We start from the raw sequence: 21757 nt of genomic DNA, 5'->3' as shown, positions 1-21757 counted from the left end.
ACTCTAACATGACTGAAGTGACTTAGCATGCACATACAAGATGTTAACTTAGTGACAAATGCTGGATGTGTTTCTTTAGTTTGTGAGGATGAAACCAACCAAACTAAAATAAAATGTTACTAAAGTAGTAAAAATTAAGGTATTTTTTAGATAACTCTGCCATTCATTTAGGGGGCACTCAAATTAATTATATGCAGTGACCAAAATCTTAGACCAACTGTGTTTTTTATTAGGTTGCTGCTGCTGCTGCTGCTAAGTTGCTTCAGTTGTGATCGACTCTGTGCGACCCCATAGGTGGCAGCCCACTAGGCTCTTCTGTCCTTGGGATTCTCCAGGCAAGAATACTGGAGTGGGTTGCCATTTCCTTCTCCAATGCATGCATGTATGCTAAGTTGCTTCCGTTGTGTCCGACTCTGTGAGACCCTATGGACAGCAGCCCACCAGGCTCCTCTGTCCACAGGATTCTCTGGGCAAGAATACTGGAGTGGATAATTGCAGTTTAAGACCATGAATTTTAAATTATTATAACTAGGCTCAAATACATCTTTATTAATCAAAATAGGAGCCATTACAATCAACACATTTTTGCCAATGAGAAATAAGTTTGTTTATTCCTAAGGCATAAAAATCTATGCTTTGGGATTTGATGAACTCTTGGAAAGCATTTTCTGAATCCTGCTGGTTGTGGAAGCATATTCCCTGCAAAAAGTTGTCAAGATGCTTGAAGAAGTAAAAGTTGGTTGGCGAGATGTCAGGTGAATACAGCAGGTGAGGCAAAACTTCAGAGCTTAATTTATTCAACCTTTGAAGCATTGGTTGTACAACATGTGGTCAGGAATTGTCATGGAGAAGAATTAGGCCCTTTCTGTGGACCAATTCCAGCTGTGGGCATTGCAGTTTTTGGAGCGTCTCATCAAATTGCTGAGCATACTTCTCAGATGTAATGGTTTTTCCAGTATTCAAAAAGCTGTAGTGGGTCAGACTGGTTCAGTTCAGTTCAGTCGCTCAGTTGTGTCCGACTCTTTGTAACCCCATGGACTGCAGCATGCCAGGCCTCCCTGTCCGTCACCAACTCCCGGAATTTACTCAAACTCATGTCCATCGAGTTGTTGATGCCATCCAACCACCTCATCCTCTGTCCTCCCCTTCTCTTCTCGCCTTCAATCTTTCCCAGCATCAGCGTCTTTTCCAATGAGTCATGTCCATCTCTTTGGGACCCTGTGGACTGCAGCATGCAGGCTCTTCTGTCTTTCACTATCTCCTGGAGTTTGCTCACATTCGTGTCCATTGAGTTGGTGATGCTAGCTAACTAATTTATCCTCTGCCACCCCCTTCTCCTCCTGCCCTCAATCTCTCCTAGCATCAGGGTCTTCTCCAATGAGTTGGCTCTTCACATCAGGTGGCCAAAGCATTGGAGCTTCAGTTGCAGTAACAGTCCTTCCAATGAATATTCAGGACTGATTTCCTTTAGGATTGACTGGTTTGATCTTTTTGCAGTCCAAGGGACTCTCAAAAGTCTTCTCCAGCACCACAATTCAAAAGCATCAATTCTTTGACACTCAGCCTTCTTAATGGTCCAAATATCACAGATTATACAGACCTTTGTTGGCAAATGATGTCTTTCTTTTTTAATATAGTGTCTAGGTTTGTCATAACTTTCCTTCCAAGAAGCAAGCATCTTTTAAATTTCATGGATCCGGTCATTGTTGGCAGTGATCTTTCATTATTAGTATGTAGGAATGCAAGAGATTTCTGTGTATTAATTTTGTAACTTGCAACTTTATCAAATTCATTGGTGAGCTCTGGTTTTCTGGAAGCATCATTAGGATTTTCTATGTATAGTATCATGTCTTGGAGCCCATGAAAATAAAATCTGTCACTGTTTCCATTTTTTCCTCTTCTATCTGCCATGAAGTGATGGGACCAGATGTCATGATCCTGGTTTTCTGAATGTTGAGTTTCAAGCCAGCTTTTTCACTCTCCTCTTTCACCTTCATCAAGAGGCTCTTTAGTTCCTCTTCACTTTCTGCCATTTGAGTGGTATCATACTGCATATCCAAGGCTGCATATCCAGGAATTTTGACTCCAGCTTGTGATTCATCGAGCCCAGTATTTCACATGCATACACACTTGCCCTTATTTATGTTATACATACATAACCTTTCAAAGGTGATCCTCATCATTCATGGATTCTGTATTTGTGAAGTTGCCAATTCATTAAAATTGATTTTAATTCCAAAATAAACAAGCGCAGTGCCTTTGTAGTTGCTCACAGATGTATGCAGAACATTGAAAAGTCTGAGTCACCAGGCACATGTTCCTGGTTAAGGCTGAATACAGTGTGGCTCTGCTTTATTCCAAGTCTCATCCTGTACAAGTGTCCTTTTCTCAGTCTAGTGGGACGCAGTTTGGCATCTTTTTACCTCCTTCTTTCCTGGTAATCTCTCTTTTTAAACAGTCCACAAGCATGTAGGTGCAGAGCTACCTAGTGCCCTAAACCTGAGGAGGTTATGGTGTGCCTTATGGAGAAAATACATGTGCTGGGTAAGCTTCACTCAGGGGCTGTCAGACTTGGCTGTGAGTTTGATATTAATGAATTAGCAGTATAGTAAAGAAGGTGTATTCAAACATGAACACACATAAAGCAAGATTGTACTTTGGTTGGTTGATGAAATGAGACCAAAATGTGACCAGAGGCTTGAAGAACTGTCTTTACTGCTAGGAACAGTGGTCCAGTACTTACTAAATCAGTGTTTGTGGCAACCTTGTAGAACATAATGATGGCAAATAATGAGAATATATTTATCTTGTTTTAGAAATGAAATGAATATAAAATGTGAAAAAATATATGTATGTGTACATACATATGTACATAAATATGCTATGTTTCTATTATATATAAAATAAGTTATATGTAATATAAAATATCTAAAAATACATATAGTCATATTTTTAAATTTAATAATAAAAATGAAAAAGGAAAAGAAGTAAAATGTCACTGTTTGCAGATGACATGATACTATTCATAGAAAATCCTAATGATGTTGACAGAAAACCAGAGCTCACCAATGAATTTGGTAGAGTTTCAAACTACAAAATTAAAACACAGAAATCTCTAGCATTCCTATACACTAATAGTGAAAGATCAGAAAGAGAAATTAAGGAAACAATATAATTTACAATCACATCAAAAAGAATAAAATATCTAGAAGCAAACCTACCCAAGGAGGCAAAAGACTTATACTCCAAAAACTGTAAGATACTGATGAAAGAAGTCAAAGATGACAGTAACAGATGGAGAGATACCATGCTCCTAGATTGGAAGAATCAATGTTGTCAAAATAACCATACCACCCAAAGGCATCTACAGATTCAATACAATCCCTATGAAACTATAGCATTTTTCACAGAATTAGAAGAAAAGAATTTACTATTTGTATGGAAACATGAGATAAATAATGTTTAATCAAATTCCAGTATAACTCATTCACTGGGTTATCATCATTACAGACGCCTGAACAACCTGTAAAACGACAGAAGACGAAGCCAGTCTCCAGAGCACTGCTTGGCTTCAGTCTCAGGCCACATCAGTCTCTGGAGAATTCCTGAACTAGGAGAGCCTCCCCAGAGCACAGCTTCATACAGATCTGATCTTCAGAAGATATGCAACATTCCAAAGCAGAAATGTGTGGAGTAGTGAGTCCTTTGATATAATCATGTTTCAAGGAATTCAAACAGCAATAGATTAATAGATTTTTCCTATTAAAATTTTTTGTTCCTTTAATATTGCTTGAAATTTTCCACTGCTGCTTATTTCATAGGGATATAGGAAGAATAAAGAATATAATATTTATAAAGCTTTTATGGTCCTTGGGGAAAATGTGTTAAATATCCAGGAGTATTTATACATCCTATAAAAATAGAATATAATGTTTTAAAGATCAGAAAATCATCAATGTACTTTGTTTTGTAGCACAATGTTTTGATAAAGCAAATACCAAGTTGAACAGCATGTTTAGCTACTTGCTCATCTGTCACAACTGTGTGATTTATGATACAACATAATTTATTTTTCTGTGATGTTAAAATAATTCCTTTTAAACCAATGCCTATTTTTCAAAATGCCTTCTACCTTTCTGCTGAACAGGGAGGGAAGTGCAGCATCTTTTCAGAATTTACTTTGAATAATAAATTGTTCCATGTTTTCTTTGAAAGGTTGGATGTGCTCTTTTGAGGACACTTGGTAAACTTTCCCTGCTTCAACTTCACAGGCTGAAATTAAAGAGAGACAGTGTTCAGAATGGCACACTGCTAATGGAGCATTAAAACAATTACAAATCGTTTTATGAAATCCTGTTAACCATGATAACTGACAAATGTCAGCATCCAATGGTGTCAAAAGAAGCCTATCATCAAAGCTTCACTCTAGGGGATTATAAAAAGAAATTAAAAATATTATAGTTGATGTACAACATTATGTTAGTTTCAGGTATACAACAGTGATTCAACATTTAAATACATTATGAAATGAATACCATGGTGAGTCTAGTAACTATCTGTGACCTTACAAAGCTCCATGAAACTTCATGAAAAGAAGATAAAGTAGGTGAGTGAAACAGGTGAAAGGGATTAAAGAGGTACAAACTGCCAGTTACAAAATAAATAAGTCATAGGGATGCAAGGTACAGCATGGGGAATATAACACTGTAATACACTGGTGTATAATATATGAAAATTTTGTTGTTGTTCAGTCACTAAGTTGTATCCAACTCTTTGTGACACCATGGACTGCAGTTCGCCAGGCTTCCCCGACCCTCACTATCTCCTAGAGTTTGCCCAAGTTCATGTCCATTAAATCCGTGATGGAATCCAACCATCTCATCTCTGTCATTCCCTTCTCCTCCTGCCCTCAATCTTTCCCACCCTCAGGGTCTCTTCCAATGAATTGGCTGTTCATATCAGGTGGCCAAAGTATTGTAGCTTCAGCTTCAGTATCAGTCCCTCCAATGAGTATTCAGGGTTGATATCCTTTAGGATTGGCTGGTTTGGTCTCCTTGCTTTCCGAGGGACTCTTAAAAGTCTTCTCCACCACTGCAATTTGAAAACATCAATTCTTCGGTGCTCAGCCTTATTTTATTTATTTATTTTTTTGGCCTTTTTAAAAAAAATTTTATTTTATTTTTAAACTTTACATAATTGTATTAGTTTTGCCAAATATCAAAATGAATCCACCATTCTTTTGGAGAAGGCGATGGCACCCCACTCCAGTACTCTTGCCTGGAAAATCCCATGGACAGAGGAGCCTGGTAGGCTTCATTGAGTCCATGGGGTCGCTCAGAGTTGGACACGACTGAGCGACCTCACTTTCACTTTTCACTTTCATGCATTGGAGGAGGAAATGGCAACCCACTCCAGTGTTCTTACCTGGAGAATCCCAGGGACCGGGGAGCCTTGTGGGCTGCCGTATATGGGGTCGCACAGAGTCGGGCATGACTGAAGCGACTTAGCAGCAGCAGCCTTCTTTATGGTCCAACTCTCATGTCTGTATATGATCACTGGAAAGACCATAGTTTGACTATATGGACGTTTGTCATCATTAAGTTGTACACCTGAAACTAATAATAATATTATAAGCCAACTGTACCCCATTTATAAAGGTAGGACAGATGAAAGGATTTTTATTTACAAAAAATAAAAAATTGTAAACTATTTGCTTTTGTGCATTACTTTAAATTTACCATTTTGAAGAATTTCAAAGTCTCTTCAAAATGATCTAAGGCTTCTCAACTAACAGTTGAGAAGAATCCTAAGAGTATGTTGGACACCAAGGAGATTAAACCAGTCAGTTTAAAGGAAATCAATCCTGAATATTCACTGGAGGGACTGATGCTGAAGCTGAAGCTCCAATACTTTGGGCACCTGATGCGAAGAGCTGACTCATTGGAAAAGACCCTGATGCTGGAAAGACTGAGGGCAGTAAGAAAAGGGGTGACGGAGATGAGATGGTTGGATGGCATCACCAACTCAATGGACACGCGAGCCTGTGTGCTAAGTTGCTTCAGTGGTGTCTGACTCTTTGAGACACTATGGACTGTATCCAGCCAGTCTCCTCTGTCCATGGGGGTTCTCCAGGCAAGAATACTGGAGTGGACTGCCATGCTCTTCTCCAGGCGATCTTCCCAACCCAGGGATCGAAGCTGCATCTATTCTGTCTCCTGCATTGTCGGTGGGTTCTGTACCACTAGTGCCACTTGGGAACCGCAGTGGACATGAGTGTGGGCAAACTGAGAGACAGTCAAGGACAGGAAAGCCTGGTGTGCGGCAGTCCATGGAGTCACAGAGTCAGACACGACTTACCAACTGAACAATAACAATAAAGCTTTACACATGCATCTTTTTTTTTTTTTTTTTTACCTAATACATGAAAAAATGTTTTCTTCCTGGGAAAGTTCACATGCCACAAAATCTTAGGCAAGTATACCAAGGGCAGGTGGGGAGGAAATATGTGTCTTTTAACAAGATATGATAAATGTACAAATATTCTTGAACATAAAGTGAAAATAAGACAATAAAATTTGTGCCTGATGAAAGAGGCTGCTATTCAAATAACCAAGATGTGATTAAATAACCAGAATTCTAATACACATAACTTTTTAAACAATAAAAGAATAAGATTACTTGTAAAATTTTTCTTTTGCCACATATGAAAATGTTTATTTACACTGATTTTTACCTTCTTTAGAAACACTGAAAAATCTGTTCTCTCATTAAAGAAGCATAAATAACAACTGAGTTTCCTTAACATTGTAAGTTACCTCTCAGGTCTTTCTTGAGTTTTCTGAGGTCTTTTTGAAAATCTTCAAACTTCATCTGCGAGGCCTGAAAGAGGTCCTGGGATTCGGGCAGCGGAAACACACACTGCTCTTTCCCAGCGTCCTGGTCAGCAGGAAGCACAGACAGTTACGTAAATGAGGACAGAGCAGCAGCAGCAATGACAAACGACACGAAACACGACCACATCGCTCAGCAACAGGGAATAACAGAATGTGACTCTGTGAACGTTATCTCACCTCATCAAAATTGCGAAGATAATATGACACGATATATGACAACAGGCTTCTGCTATTGTCCTAGGCAGAGAGACCAAAGTGAGTAGGAACACATTTTTTAAAATGACTAAATATACAGCGTTAAATAAAATTCATCCCAGTAAACCCACGCATGTAGATGAGAATATTTAGGATGAAAGGAGACGTCCTCTGTTTCATGTCCCTTTAGTTTAATGGCCCCGATGGTCTTGTCCTCCCCTCTCTGTTCCCACCTGCGCCCCAGGTGGAAGCACAGCTGTTTCGAGGGTTGTCTCAGTTGTACACACCTTCCTGCTTTCACCCTCCTCAACCAGAAAATTAATTCATCAATTTTATTTCTTATTATTAACAGGTACAACTACTATCTAAACAGAAATGACTAAATAGCACCAGCATTTCTGTATGGCTGAACCAGTAGGGACCACTCCAACAGGAAGATTGACTGAGGTTTATTACTAAGTAGATTAAGAAAATTTAAAAGTTAAGTATTATCTCAAGTAAGCTGGAGCTTTAAGAATGCAAATTCATGTTATAACTTATGTCAGCAACTGAGATTCAAGAATTAGTATCTATGCAGCTATAAAAATGCAATGTATGTAGTTCTAAAGAAGAAAAACTGCTTCATATCTAACAGTCTTCACATAAGAGCTTTCTACCTTCTTTTCTGGCACATTTAGAGGCATTAATATATATTTTTTTAATTCTCAAAATAAATACTAGATAATTGGGATGTGTGAAACCAAATACATGTTTTTTTAAAACATACCCTATAATAAAAACTCGTTTTCTGGAATATTCAATCTAACCATGACTTTCCCCTCATTGATAAAAAGAGCAACATTCCTTTATAAACAAGTCTGATGGGATATGATAATATATCTATTAGATTCCCTGATGGCCTTCCCTGGTGGCTCAGATGGTAAAGAACCCGCCTGCCAATGCAGGAGATGAGGGTTCAATCCCTGGGTCAGGAAGATCCCCTGGAGAAGGGAATGGCAACCCAATCCAGTGTTCTTGCCTAGAAAATCACATGGATAGAGGAGCCTGGTGGGCTGAAGTCCATAGGGTCACAAAGAGTTGGACATGAGTGAGTGGTTAACACAACACAGACTCCCTGAACACACTATGGGCTTCCCTGGTGAGTCAGCAATAGAGAATCCACCTGCCAATGCAGGAGACAGGGGTTCAATCCCTGGGTGGGGAAAATCCCCTGGAGAAGGAAATGGCAGCTCACTCCAGGATTCTTGCCTGGGAAATCCCATGGACGGAGGAGCCTGGTGGGCTACTGTTCATGGGTTTGCAAAGGGTTGGACATGACTTAACAACTAAGCAGCAACAACAACAACATATTTTACTATATACATCAATTACATGGAAATACATAGCTATAATAACAAAAGTAGTATATTTATTAGAAGCAGGATTACTTGTAAAATGATTTAAGCAACTAACTTCCTTTGTCTTTCCTAACTTGTAAATCAGTGAAATGATCAGCAATACCTCAGTCAATTAACAAAACACTTATTAAGTGCCTAGGTAATTCTGAGTGATCTGAGTAACAGTCCCATGCATGCAAGTCTATGAAACTACAGACATAGTTATCTTTATTTTATAGAGAAAGAACCAAATAGACTTTGCATAGCCCTTGTGAGAATGCAAGTTAAATTATTAAAAAATCTTACTTCTTGATTATTTCTATCCATATCATTTCTTAATTATTTAAATTAATGAAATTTAACTTATAGGAGGATTAAATAAGATATATTAACCAAAACAAAAAACAAATAATCCCTTATATAATTATAACCATAAGAATCTATTTCAGATTCATTTTTTAGAAGTAACATTTTATTGATTATATTTATATTCTGATGTTATTTGCAAAAATTACTTGTTTCAATCCAACAATCAATTGTTAAGAACTATTCAGTATTTCCCTGGTGGTCCAGTGGTTAAGACTCCAAGGCAGGGGACACAGTTGGATTCCCAATCTGGGAAGACTGCACATGGGAATATGGGTGTGGAATGTGGGGCTAAGCCCGTGTGCCACAACTACTGAGCTCATGTTCCAGAGCCTGAGAGCTGCAACCACTGAAGCCTGCACACCTGGAGCCCGCGCTGCAGAACAAGAGAAACCACTGCAATGAGGAGCTCGTGCACTGCAACTGGAGAGTAGCCCCCGCTCACTGAAGTTAGAGAAAGACTGCATGTGCAGCAGCGAAGACCCAGCACAAAATAAATAAATAAATCTTTTCAAAAAAGAACTATTCAAAACCTACCATGTGTTTAGAAGAATAAATAAATTTTGAATAAATGTGATTTATCAGGTTGACATATTGAAGGTTCCTGAGAAAATGTGTGTCATATAAATAAAAAGGCATTTGAACAAATAGAACCATAAAAATCACAAAAGTTATATGCTGTTGGTGTTCCAAGAAAGGACTATGCTTTTCCCAATTTTGGAAAAATACAGTGTCTGGCATTTCATAGAAGCTGGATAAAAGAATGTCAAATGAACATATGAGTGTAATGACTAAATAAACCAGTGAGTTGTTGACCGGCAGAAAAAAGCAAAATAAGTATCTCCCTTCTGTCAGGGAGATTATTTCCTTATTATTATTATTTTCTTATCTAGGAGGACAATTCTCTATATTTTCATTTTTATAGGCCAATTGTTCACTTAAACTTGTGGGTGTGCATGCTAAGTCACTTCAGTCATGTCCGACTCTTTGAGACCCAGTGGACTGTAGCCTGCCTGGTTTCTCTATCCATGGGATTCTTCAGCAAGAATATTGGAGAACTAGAGAAGTAGAATTAAAAAAAAAATAATTATGCTTGTAAAAGGGCTTAGATGTTCCCACGCCTACCAGTATCAAGAAGAAGATCATATGGAGAAAAAAAATTTAAAGATGATTCTCTTTTTCTCCATATAATCCTTTCCTTGATATTGGTAGGCATGGGAACATCCTTTAGGAAGCCTAATTATTTTTTAAAAATTCTACCTCTCTAGTTGTGTTTGCTTAAAATTAACATCTAAGAGATTATGAGAGTGTTGGTAGAAATATAAGATAAGGGAAACCACCAGAGTGGTTAAAGTCTGACATTGTAAACTTTGAAAATAATAGAATTTGTTTCTACAGAATAGAGATTAAAGAAGCTTCACAAAGAGGGATTAGATGTTCCCATATATACCAATATCAAAGAGAGGATTATATGGAGAAAAAGAGAATCATCTTTTATTTTTGTGTGTATGATATCCTTTTTTATTATTTTATTTTATTTTTATTTATTTATTTTTAATTTAAATTTATTTATTTTAATTGAAGGCTAATTACTTTACAATATTGTATTGGTTCTGAGAATCATCTTTTAAATTTTGGGCTTTTCTGATAGCTCAGTTGGTAAAGAATCCACCTACAATGCAGGAGATCCTGGTTCAATTCCTAGGTTGAAAAGATCCACTGGAGAAGGGTTAGACTACTCACTCCAGTATTCTTGGGCTTCCCTTGTGGCTCAGCTAGTAAAGAATCCACCCGCAATGCAGGAGACCTGAGTTTGATCCCTGGGTTGGAAAGATCCCCTGGAGAAGGGAAAGGCTACCCACTCCAGTATTCTGGCCTGGAGAATTCCACAGATTGTATAGGGCACGGGGTCACAAAGAGTCAGACACAACTGAGTGATTTTCACTCATCTTTGTTTTGTTTTTAAAATCTGGGCCTGTTGGGGGTCACTTGCTTAACATGGAGAGAAGAAGAAAGTGATGGATATACTGTCTAATTCATGAAAATTAACTAGTCCTCAGATCCAAATAGATAAATATTAGCAGACATGGTAAAGAAAGCAAAAAATAATTATTTTTATTTTTAAAATACTGTCTATTCAATTATTTGTTAGATACAGGATTCAAAATTACTCACTTTAGGAAAATTATTCTTCTCTTGATCACAAATATATGGTGGGCATTGCCTTTATCCGGCTCAGAACATAATAGAACTTTTGGCCTTGGAGCATAAACATTTATCACACCGGTTTACAGTTCAACTTATTACAAAACAGACATCCACTCCTCAGTTTGCTACATTCACTCACTCAAAACACTTACACTGCTTTTAACATCTTTCAGCTTCGGGAGAATATCTAATCCAAAACTGTCTGCCTGTCCCCGAGTATTATTTCCACCATTCATGTAGTTGCCAAAGGCAAGAACCAAACCCAAAACCTGCATAACCCCTGAGCCATGTTTTAATGTCTGTAAAACAGTATAAAAAAGAATTTCTCACTCACTATTTAAATTTTCTTAAGTCAGTGGCAGATATTCAGATCATACTAATAATTATGGGTCATATCCGAACTTCATCAGTGCTCATTTTAGGTATATTTAAGCACAGCATCTCCAAAGATAACTTTAAAAAAGCTGCACCACTAACAGCATGCAGGTTGTGCTTCTCCAGCTGAGAGGTACCAGCCTAGGATGCTCCTGTGGTGTAATTGCAAGGAAACCAAACACACCCGTAACATGAGACCCACCACAGTGTGACGTCACGGCCATCAGTCCAGCTGCACCTGCCTCTGCGTAACATTTTTAGCATAAGGTGTGGGAAACTGAAACACAGTTATAAAGTTTAATTTCTAAATTTAGATTTATCCAAAATTTCCAAATTTAGAAAGGTTCACACTCAGTTCTTCCAAAACATACAGTTTAACTTGAATTTGTGCATCACTTCCTCTGAAAATCTCTTTAATGACATAATGCTACTTTGCAAAATAATTTACCACAACCAGAATGAATGGTGCTATTAAATTTTGAAAAACTGTTTTAGATATTAATATTGGTCATTTCTGCCAAGCATTTGCTCTTTATTTTCAGAGAATATTTCTCTTCTGTCGAGTCATATAGCTATTCCTGAAGCATTTGGTTGGAATCACTAACAATTTGTTGACGGGCTCTCTGCAAAATGGAGGACAATAAAGAAAATGCATTCAAATGGTACTCAGTTGGTACTCAAATGGTACTGAGAAGTTGGGCAGTATTTACTGTAAATTAAAGACAACTTGTTTGAAATATGAGCATGCCGAAATGGCAACCCACTCCAGTGCTCTTGCCTGGAGAATCCCAGGGTCGGGGCAGCCTGGTGGGCTGCCGTCTATGAGGCCACACAGAGTCAGACACGACTGAAGTGACTTAGCAGCAGTAGCAGAGCACAATTAAGTATCAGAACCCAAGCACCCACCTCACACAACTTCTGTAGCAGCTCCAGTTTGCATCGAATTGAGCAAATGCTTTCTGAAAATGTGGACTGAAACAGGATGCAAAAGACTAGCTCTGAAAAGTTGGGGATTAATGAGAGTTCATAAAGGAACCTAAGGAAATAAAGCCAAGTTAAGAGGAAAAAGCTGGAATCAAGATTGCCAGGAGAAATATCAATAATCTCAGATATGCAGATGACATGACCCTTATGGCAGAAAGTGAAGAAGAACTAAAGAGCCTCTTGATGAAAGTGAAAGAAGAGAGTGAAAAAGTTGGCTTAAAGCTCAACATTCAGAAAATGAAGATCATGGAATCTGGTCCCATCACTTCATGGCAGATAGATGGGGAAACAGTGGAGACAGCGGCTGACTATTTTTCTGGGCTCCAAAATCACTGCAGATGGTGATTGCAGCCATGAAATCAAAAGATGCTTACTCCTTGGAAGGAAAGTTATGACCAACCTAGACAGCATATTAAAAAGCAGAGATATTACTTTGTCAACAAAGGTCCATCTAGTCAAGGCTATGGTTTTTCCAGTGGTCATGTATGGATGTGAGAGTTGGACCATAAAAAAAGCTGAGTGCAGAAGTGATACTTTTGAACTGTGATATTGGAGAAGACTCTTGAGACTCCCTTGGACTGCAAGGAGATCCAACCTGTCCACTCTAAAGGAGATCAGTCCTGGGTGTGCATTGGAAGACTGATGTTGAAGCTGAAACTCCAATACTTTGGCCACCTGATGTGAAGAGCTGACTCATTTAAAAAGACCCTGATGCTGGGAAAGATTGAGGGAAGGAGGAGAAGGGGACGACGGAGGGTGAGATGGTTGGATGGCATCACTGACTCGGACTCTGGGTGTTGGTGATGGACAGGTATGCTGCAGTTCATGGGGTCACAAAGAGTTGGACACAACTGAGCAACTGAACTCAACTGAATTGAACTAAGAGGAAAAAGACGATGCACATAAACACGCTCATCCTCACATCATTCATAACACTGATGCACAGAAGACACTTCATTTCCCAATGGAAAGAGCCCCCCATGGCCCGCATGCTGCCCATGGGGCCACGCTGTGCTTACTGCTCAGGTTTGTCCAGAGACTTGGCATTTCCCTTGTCTTTGGAGGACCTACCATGCTTTTCAGTTTTTTCCAGTCCAACTGACTGTGCTCTCTGGAAAAACAAAAACCAAGCAGTTTTTAGATAGTGATCTTAAATACAGCAAAACTCTACATATTTTCATATTTCTTAGCATCTGTTTGAGGTAAAGCTTGACTTAATTCATGAGGTATCTTAAAGTGTATATGTGTAATGCAAACCAGATCATCTCCAAATCTTCCAAATATTATTGGCTATCAAAAGTGAAAGTGAAACTCTCTCAGTCATGTCTGACTCTTTATGACCCCATGGTCTATACAGTCCGTGGATTCTCCAGGCCAGAATACTGGAGTGGGTAGCCTTTCCCTTCTCCAGGGGATCTTCCCAACCCAGGACCAAACCCAAGTCTCCTGCATTGCAGGTGGATTCTTTACCAGCTGAACCACAAGGGAAGCCCAAGAATACTGGAGTGGGTAGCCTATCCCTTCTCCAGGGGTTCTTTACCAACTGAGCTATCAGGGAAACCATTATTGGCTATTGGTGACATGTAAAATATTTATTCCAGCATGGTTTAAATCAATATGATTTCCCTTTCTTATTTTTTAGCTGTTTATAATACCCTCTGGAGGGACTTCTCTGGCAATCCAGTGGCTAGGATTCTGACTTCCATTGTAGCGGGGCATAGGTTCAATTTCTGCTCAGGGAACTCAGATCCCACATGCCAAATAAACTATAATACTCTCTGGAATGCAAAACTTTTACTTAAAAATGGTATTTCTTATTCAGAAGTTAATCAAATTAAATTTGGAAGGAATCTGATCCTAAAGCTGTTATAAGATTTTTTTTTAAAGTACCTATTTACCTATTGCAATTATTGTCTATGCCTATCTGCTTTTGGAGAAAGAAAAGTACAGTTGAATTATTAAGTCATGGAACAAAAATAAAAGATTTTGATTCTCCTGAATTTTCTTTTTAATACAAAAATAGCTCCATGCTTCTTTTCTTCCAAAGTGTCTTCTTTTACCCTTGACAATCTCAAGCTAAAAATTTGTGATTCTAGATTTGTGTCTTTATGGGAGAGGATTTTCTACATTTTAACATAAGGTAGAAAATTTTATAGGCTGACCAAAACACAAACTTATGCTGTATGGAGAATCTGGATGATTTTTATTTTTTATTTTAATGTCTCTATCATTCACAAAGATGTTTCAAAACAGCCTAAATACTTCATTTTCTAAGTGTATGAAGAAATTTGAGTAGATCACCCTATCTTGGGTTTCAGTCTAGTCCTCAGAAGGTAAAATCCCTTCAAGATTATTTGTTGTTTACACAGAAAAGCAGCCCAGCCAAAAACTGCTGTACATGATAGAACCTGATCAACTTTTAAGTGAAGGGATGGTTTTGTTTTGAACTCACTGATTATTCTGAAAGGCAGGCATTTCTGTTGATGGGATTAATTAGCAAAGACTAGTTCCTCCAAGAAAACTTCATTTAGCAGGGAAAGAAGATTTGATGACAGATTGGTCAATCTTGAGGGTTTGATAAATTTTGCTTTTGGAATATGATGCAACAGAAGAATACTGACAAGTAAAGATACAACATCTTCTGCAAAGCCTGCCTTGCCCACCTCAACCCCTACTATAACCAGTCTCTCTAGAACAACACAGAACCTTATATTTGCTCCGTATTGTGCCACAGATACCACCATGTCTTACTGGTGATGTGCAGACATGTTGACAGCTTCTGTAAGAGAAGCGCCACATGCTGTGTTTCTCTGTGGTCCTGGTGACCAGCATGATTCATGATGTGGTCAGCCCTCTGCATCCTGGGCTCTGAATTCATGGATTCAACCAAATGCAGATCCAAAATATTTGGGGAAAAAATTCGTTAAAGTTCCCAAATGATTGCACTCCAGCAATCATTTACACAGCATTTCCATCATATTAGGCATTATAAGTAACTGAGGTGATTAAAAGTATACAAGAGGGTAGGGTGGGGTGTTCAACGCAAGAACTGTGTCATTTTATTTAAGGGACTTCAGCACCTTTTCTGTATCAATCCTCCCTCATGTCCCCCTCCCTGCAGATATCCAGGGATGACCAAATAGCTGTTGTTCAGTTGCTAAACTGTCCCCGCCTCTCTGTGACCCATGGACTGCAGTGTGCCAGGCTTCCTTCACTATCACCCTGAGTTTGCTTAAACTCATGCCATTGAGTCAGTGATACCATCCAACCATCTCATCCTATGTCACCCTCTTCTCCTCTTGCTCTCAGTTTTTCCTACCATCAGGGTCTTTTCCAAAGAGTCAGCTCTTCACATCAAGGGGTCAAAGTACTGGAGCTTCAGCTTCAGCATCAGTCCTTCCAACGAATATTCAGGGTTGATTTCCCTTATGATTGATTGGTTTGATCTCATTGCATTTCAAGGGATTTTCAAGAGTCTTCTCTAGCATTACAATTCAAAACCTTCAATTCTTTAGCACTCAGCCTTTTTTATGGTCCATCTCTCACATCCATACATGACTACTGGAAAAACCATTGCTTTGACTAGATGGACCTTTGTTGGCAAAGTGATGTCTCTGCTTTTTAATATGCTGTCTAGTTTTGTCACAGATTTTCTTCCAAGGAGGAAGCATCTTTTAATTCTGTGAGTACAGTCACTGTCCATAGTGATTTTGGAGCCCAAGAGAGAATATCTGTCACAGTTTCCACTTTTTCCCCATCAATTTGCCATGAAGTGATGGGACCAGCTGCCATGATATTTGTTTTTTAAATGTTGAGTTTTAAGCCAGCTTTTTCACTCTCCTCTTTCACCTTCATCAAGAGGTTCTTTAGTTCCTCTTTGCTTTCTGTTGTTAGAGTGGTATCATCTGCATATTTGAGATTGTTGAATTTCTCCTGGCAATCTTGATTCCAGCTTGTGATTCAACCAGCCCAGCATTTCGCATGATGTACTCTGCATATAGGGCTTCCCAGGTGGTGCTAGTGGTAAAGAACCTGCCTGCCAATGTAGGTTATATGTAAGAGATATGGATTTGGTCCCTGGGTAGGGAAGATCCCCTGGAGGAGGGCATAACATCCTATTCCAGTATTCTTGCCGGAGGAGAATCCCATGGACAGAGGAGCCTGGCAAGCTGCAGTCCACAGGATCACACAGAGTTGGACACGACTGAAGTGACTTAGCATGCATGTGTGCACTCTGCGTATAAGTTAAATAAACAGGGTGACAATATATGGCCTTGACATACTACTTAGCAGTTAGTAAATTCTTAAAACATTGAAAAATTAAATCAGTAATCCAACAGGAAGAAAGAAGGCTTCCAAGTCCAGAGAGAAGACAGAGGTAAAGGGAGGAAGGATAATGACAGGACACTGGAAACAAGAAATAGTGAGGGTGCAATGAGATGCAGAACATGCCAGCTGTTTACTGTCACTTTAAGAGTACAGTGAGAGTCCATGTGAGGTGATGTGAATCCAAAATAGACACCTGAGCATGCGTGAGACAGAACTAGTTATTTCAAGTGTTAGGACACAAACAAGTGGATAAAGAAATAAGAAAGTTACACTCAGCAAAAGCACCTGTGAATTCACTCATCTGTATATTCATTCAATATCACTCTCTCACATAGGAATCATCAATCTGTTATGCAGGAATATGTGTATAAAGGTGTAAGAAGTAGGACTAAAAGGGATGCCCAGGTGGCACAGTGGTAAAGAATCTGCTTGCCAATGCAGGCAATGTAAGAGACATGGATTCAATCTCTGGGTTTGGAAGATCCCCTGATGTAGGAAATGGCAACCGACTCTAGTATTCTTGCCTGGAAAGTTCCACAGACAGATAAGCCTGGCAGACTACAGTCCACAGTGCAGCAAAGAATCAGACATGACTGAGCATGCGTGTGCATGCGTGTGTGCGCACACACACACACACACACACACAGGATTAAAACACTATATATTTTTAAGCAGTATTCATCAAATCTACAAATTTTACTATTCATCAGTACACTAAGACAAACTGCTTCTTCTAGCCCATAATGTCAGTTTTCTCCTTGCAAAACTTGTGCAAAACTTGCAAGAGTCAGTTATTTTCTACCGGTTAAGGCCCCAAATTCCTTTTCTTATTGGCAACCATCAACTATGTCAGACTAGTGACTACCAATCTGTACAAGAACCTAAAGGTCATCCGGATAATTCTGACTCTGTTTGATCCCCAAAGTGAAGTTAGTCTTTGAGACTAACTGGGTTCTTCACTGGTCCATCAGTTTAGTCCATCAGTTTAAAGTCAGGCTTTAAAAAGGATGAGTATTAGGGATTTATTCATCCACCCATTCAATAAAAGGCTGACTGATTACTAAGCATTACACCAGATACTGGAGATAAAAATATATATACTGGGCTTCAAGTTCAAGGAGAACCCCACCACAAAACATTCCGTGCTGCTCATAACACCATTCTTATTTGCTTAACCCTGCTACAGCGATCTTCCACTGCTTTTAAAACTGTATGTAACTCTTTCTATATATGAAGGAGGTGCTAGTGAGCTCACTATCATTCCGAGTTTCTGCTGAAATAGGTTCTTATGGCCCAACATATGGACAGTGCAACTACACATTCACAATATCAGTTAACCACATAAAAGAACTTCCAAGTTCCAAACACTCAAATAACAAGCCCTCCCTCTCCCAGTCTCATGAGACCAAATCGTTTCAGTCTCCAGCACAGGGACTGCATACCCCTTCCCACTCCCACCCCAATTATCTGCAGGTTTGTACCAGAAATTCCTTTTCCCATGATTTCCCAACCGGCTAAAAAATGAAATAGACCTATTGCAGCTAAGTTAAAGGCTTTCACTAATTACTCACTTGTTTCACTAGTTTTCACTTCATTACTCACTAAGACTCATGGCACCTAACACCCCAGAGACAACTCTCACCCAACCACTGGCCAGAATAGACGGAATTCCTGGCTGCCAGGAATCACCAAGTATTTTGACCTCCACAGTCCCAAACCCACATACCCTGTAACTGACGGCTGCTCTTCCAACTCCTGAGAGAAATGGTAGCTCCCAGAGAGGAGAGGCTTGGGAGCAGGTACGCAGATGGAGGGGAGGCTGTCGAGAGAGACCATGTGCTTTTCTGTGGCCAAGTCTATTGACAGTGCTCAGCCAGTGTTTCTCAAGTGGGGTTCCAGGGAACACTGACTTGGGTCCTGAGATTCATTAAGAGTTGCAGAGTGGTACATACTATAGTAATAAGGTGGTTTCCCAGGTGGCTCAGTGGTAAAGAATCTGCCTGTAATGCAGGAGACACGGGTTCAATCCCTGGGTTGGGAGGATCCCCTGGAGAAGAAAATGGCAACTCGCCCCAGTATCCTTGCCTGGTGAATCCCACGAACAGAGGAGCCTGGCAGGTGGGGTAGCAAAAGACTCAGACACGACTAAGTGACCAAACAATGACACGCTAAATAAATACTTTCAGAAGTTATGTTGTTGAAAGAGCTATTTCATTTTAACAGCAATCCTCATAATTAATCGATTATAAAACAAGTGTGTGTGTCAGAAAGAGACAGAGAGGATGTGATAGAAATGCTCCTGAAGAGCCAGGGTTCCAAGGGATGCAGGTGGAAATACTGTGCAAGCCAGACTTTCACCAGCTCCCTCACTCAGTCTCTACCATTTTCTCAGTATTTTACACTCAGTCTCATCTGCAAATCTTTGCCTTGATCCTCAAAGGGCATCAGCTCTGGCCCTTGTGTCTGCCGCCTAGTGTTGCTTCCTTCCATCACAGCATCACACTCTCTGTCCCTGGACTCTCCCTCACCCCTAATGACCCCCTCCTGCCCCCTCACCAGACCCGCACCCACCCAACCACCCAGGACAAATGTCTTCAGCCTGTATTTCTGTGATCAGCTCTGGTTTTCCCTCCACATCCACACAGGCAACTACTTCCTAGACATTTTCATCTGGACATTGCAGAAGCATCTTGGACCAAAACAGTCTAAAGATAAGCTCATGTCTTTTTCAGTGGTCCTGATGACAGTAAAGTAGGAACGAGCCACCCAGCTGGAAGCTGATGAACTGCCAAGTCTTGGAGCTGCTCACTGTCCTTCACTCCCACTGCTCTGCCCTCTCCATACCAACAGCCTCCGTCCACCCACGATGTGAGGGTCCACCTGGTCCCCCATCATATCCAAGGCTCTGATACATGTTCTAAATGGTGGCAGCTTGGCTGTAAAAATGTGGATCTGAGCCTGTGTTCCACATCACCCCCACTCATACCTGTGTCACAGGTATCCTGTGGAGGATGTTACTACCCTCACTCTTGGATCCACACAGAGACCCTGGGCACCTGCTAAGCTTCCAGGGCCTGCCCCCTTCCCCGCCCCCATGTCTGTGCCCTGCCCCCTCCTGCTGAGCAAGTCTGTCCTCACCAGCTTTCCTTCAGTTCCTCATCCACAAACACCGCATCCTTTATCTAGAACATCCCCCACACATCTCACCCTGGCAGCACCCACAGCCACCTGGCTTCAGCTCTAGCCTCTCTGCTCTGGGGAGGCCTCCTTCACCCTCCACCAGCCACATCCCCCTGTATCATGGCAGCACTGGAGGGATTCACGTTTCCTTCAAGCACACATCACAGCCGTGAACAGATACATGAGGCCCAGTGCCCAGAGCAGAAAGAAACCGACATAAACACATGGATAACGTAAATTTTCTCCTCACTGCAACCAGAACAAATGCCTGAAGTAAAGCAGATGGTTAATAAACACAAGATGAAATAATAATAAAAAAAATGGAGCTTATTATACATATAAATTACTTTAAACTCACTCTTTTCTTTCTAATCTCCTATCGCCTCATTCAGTCTCTTTTCTCTTCTTTATGCAGTGGAAACAGTAACCACCAGGAGTGGAAACAGTGGGTGTATGATTTTGGAGAAGCAAAGGTCACAGTATGTGGTGACGTCAGTCAGGAATGCAGTTCTGTGCTGGATGCGGGCTGAGGGAGCCTGCCCTGGCCTCCGGGCAGTGTTCCTGTCTTTGCTCCTGTGCTACTCTGCCAGCATCAGCAGCGCTGTCCTCTCCGTGTAATTTACCTGCACATCTCCCCTCTCGGCCCCGCTCAGCTCCTCCTCCTGTCCTGCCTGAGCTTCAAACTTCCTTCTCCCTCTTTCACAGGCCTCTCTCTCCTTCTCCAGCTCAGAATCTCAGAGGCAGACTGACTTCCCTCACCAAGTGCTTGGTGTTTGAATCCCCATCATCTGGCTTTTGTTCTTCCACTAAGCTCAAAAATGATCTTCCTGGAGCCTAGAGTCTCACCTATAAGAGAACAAGAGCTCCTATTTGCTGAGCCCTTAGTAGCAGGCAGGCATCTGCAAGGTGTCCTGCGTGTACAGTGCCGTGGAGCCCTGAGAGGCAGGCATCATCACCAAGAGGGTCACCCCCAGTGTGTGAAGAAAATGCAGATTCTGGGCCTCATCCAGTGAGCACAGGCGCTGAGGTCCAGGCCCTTACCCCTCACCTCCTGACATCAAGGGCCAACATCAGTGTCTCTCCACAGAAGCTCTACTGATCCCCAGGCTGCCTAATGAAGCGGTCGGGGGCCTTAGACACCAACAAATATAGGAAAGCTAGGAAAAATTCAGGGAAGGTGACCGGGTGGGAACTTCACAACCTGAGGAATGATGTAAGCTCCCGGGTTTTCTTTCCTCCTTCATCCCTGACGGGGTGCTAGAGAGGCCTGGACCCAGGACCAGCTCTACAAAAAGGACTGGGGAAAGGATGTCTGGTAGGAAAAAAACCTCATTTTTAATACTTGTTGCTTGTGGAAAATTCTGAAAGATATGGGAATACCAGACCACCTGACCTGCCTCTTGAGAAATTTGTATGCAGGTCAGGAAGCAACAGTTAGAAATGGACATGGAACAACAGACTGGTTCCAGGTAGGAAAAGGAGTACATCAAGGCTGTATATTGTCACCCTGCTTATTTAACTTATATGCAGAGTACATCATGAGAAATACTGGGCTGGAATCAAGATTGCTGGGAGAAATATCAATAACCTCAGATATGCAGATGACACCACTCTTATGGAAGAAAGTGAAGAGGAACTCAAAAGCCTCTTGATGAAAGTGAAAGTGGAGAGTTGAAAAGTTGGCTTAAAACTCAACATTCAGAAAACGAAGATCATGGCATCTGGTCCCATCACTTCATGGGAAATAGATGGAGAAACAGTGGGAACAGTGTCAGGCTTTATTTTTTGGGGCTCCAAAATCACTGCAGATGGTGACTGCAGCCATGAAATTAAAAGACGCTTACTCCTTGG

General features: G+C 40.6%; 1 protein-coding gene across 1 annotated transcript in view; it reads right to left on the bottom strand.

Moving 5' to 3' along the window:
* The window catches only part of LOC112584653 (formin-2-like), a 77010-nt gene extending 57392 nt beyond the window's left edge, over window positions 1-19618 (bottom strand). The window contains 7 exon segments of the mRNA XM_025284488.3: window positions 4180-4272; window positions 6816-6936; window positions 7071-7130; window positions 11191-11337; window positions 12320-12449; window positions 13417-13508; window positions 19571-19618. Of these exon segments, the coding sequence (XP_025140273.3) occupies window positions 4180-4272; window positions 6816-6936; window positions 7071-7130; window positions 11191-11337; window positions 12320-12449; window positions 13417-13508; window positions 19571-19618 (691 nt within the window).
* Between the last annotated feature and the right edge of the window lie 2139 nt (window positions 19619-21757).

Source organism: Bubalus bubalis, chromosome 4, assembly GCF_019923935.1.
Source record: "Bubalus bubalis isolate 160015118507 breed Murrah chromosome 4, NDDB_SH_1, whole genome shotgun sequence".
Classification (NCBI taxonomy): domain Eukaryota; kingdom Metazoa; phylum Chordata; class Mammalia; order Artiodactyla; family Bovidae; genus Bubalus; species Bubalus bubalis.
Note: the sequence above shows the minus strand (reverse complement) of the source record. Positions and strands in the feature narration are given on the sequence as shown.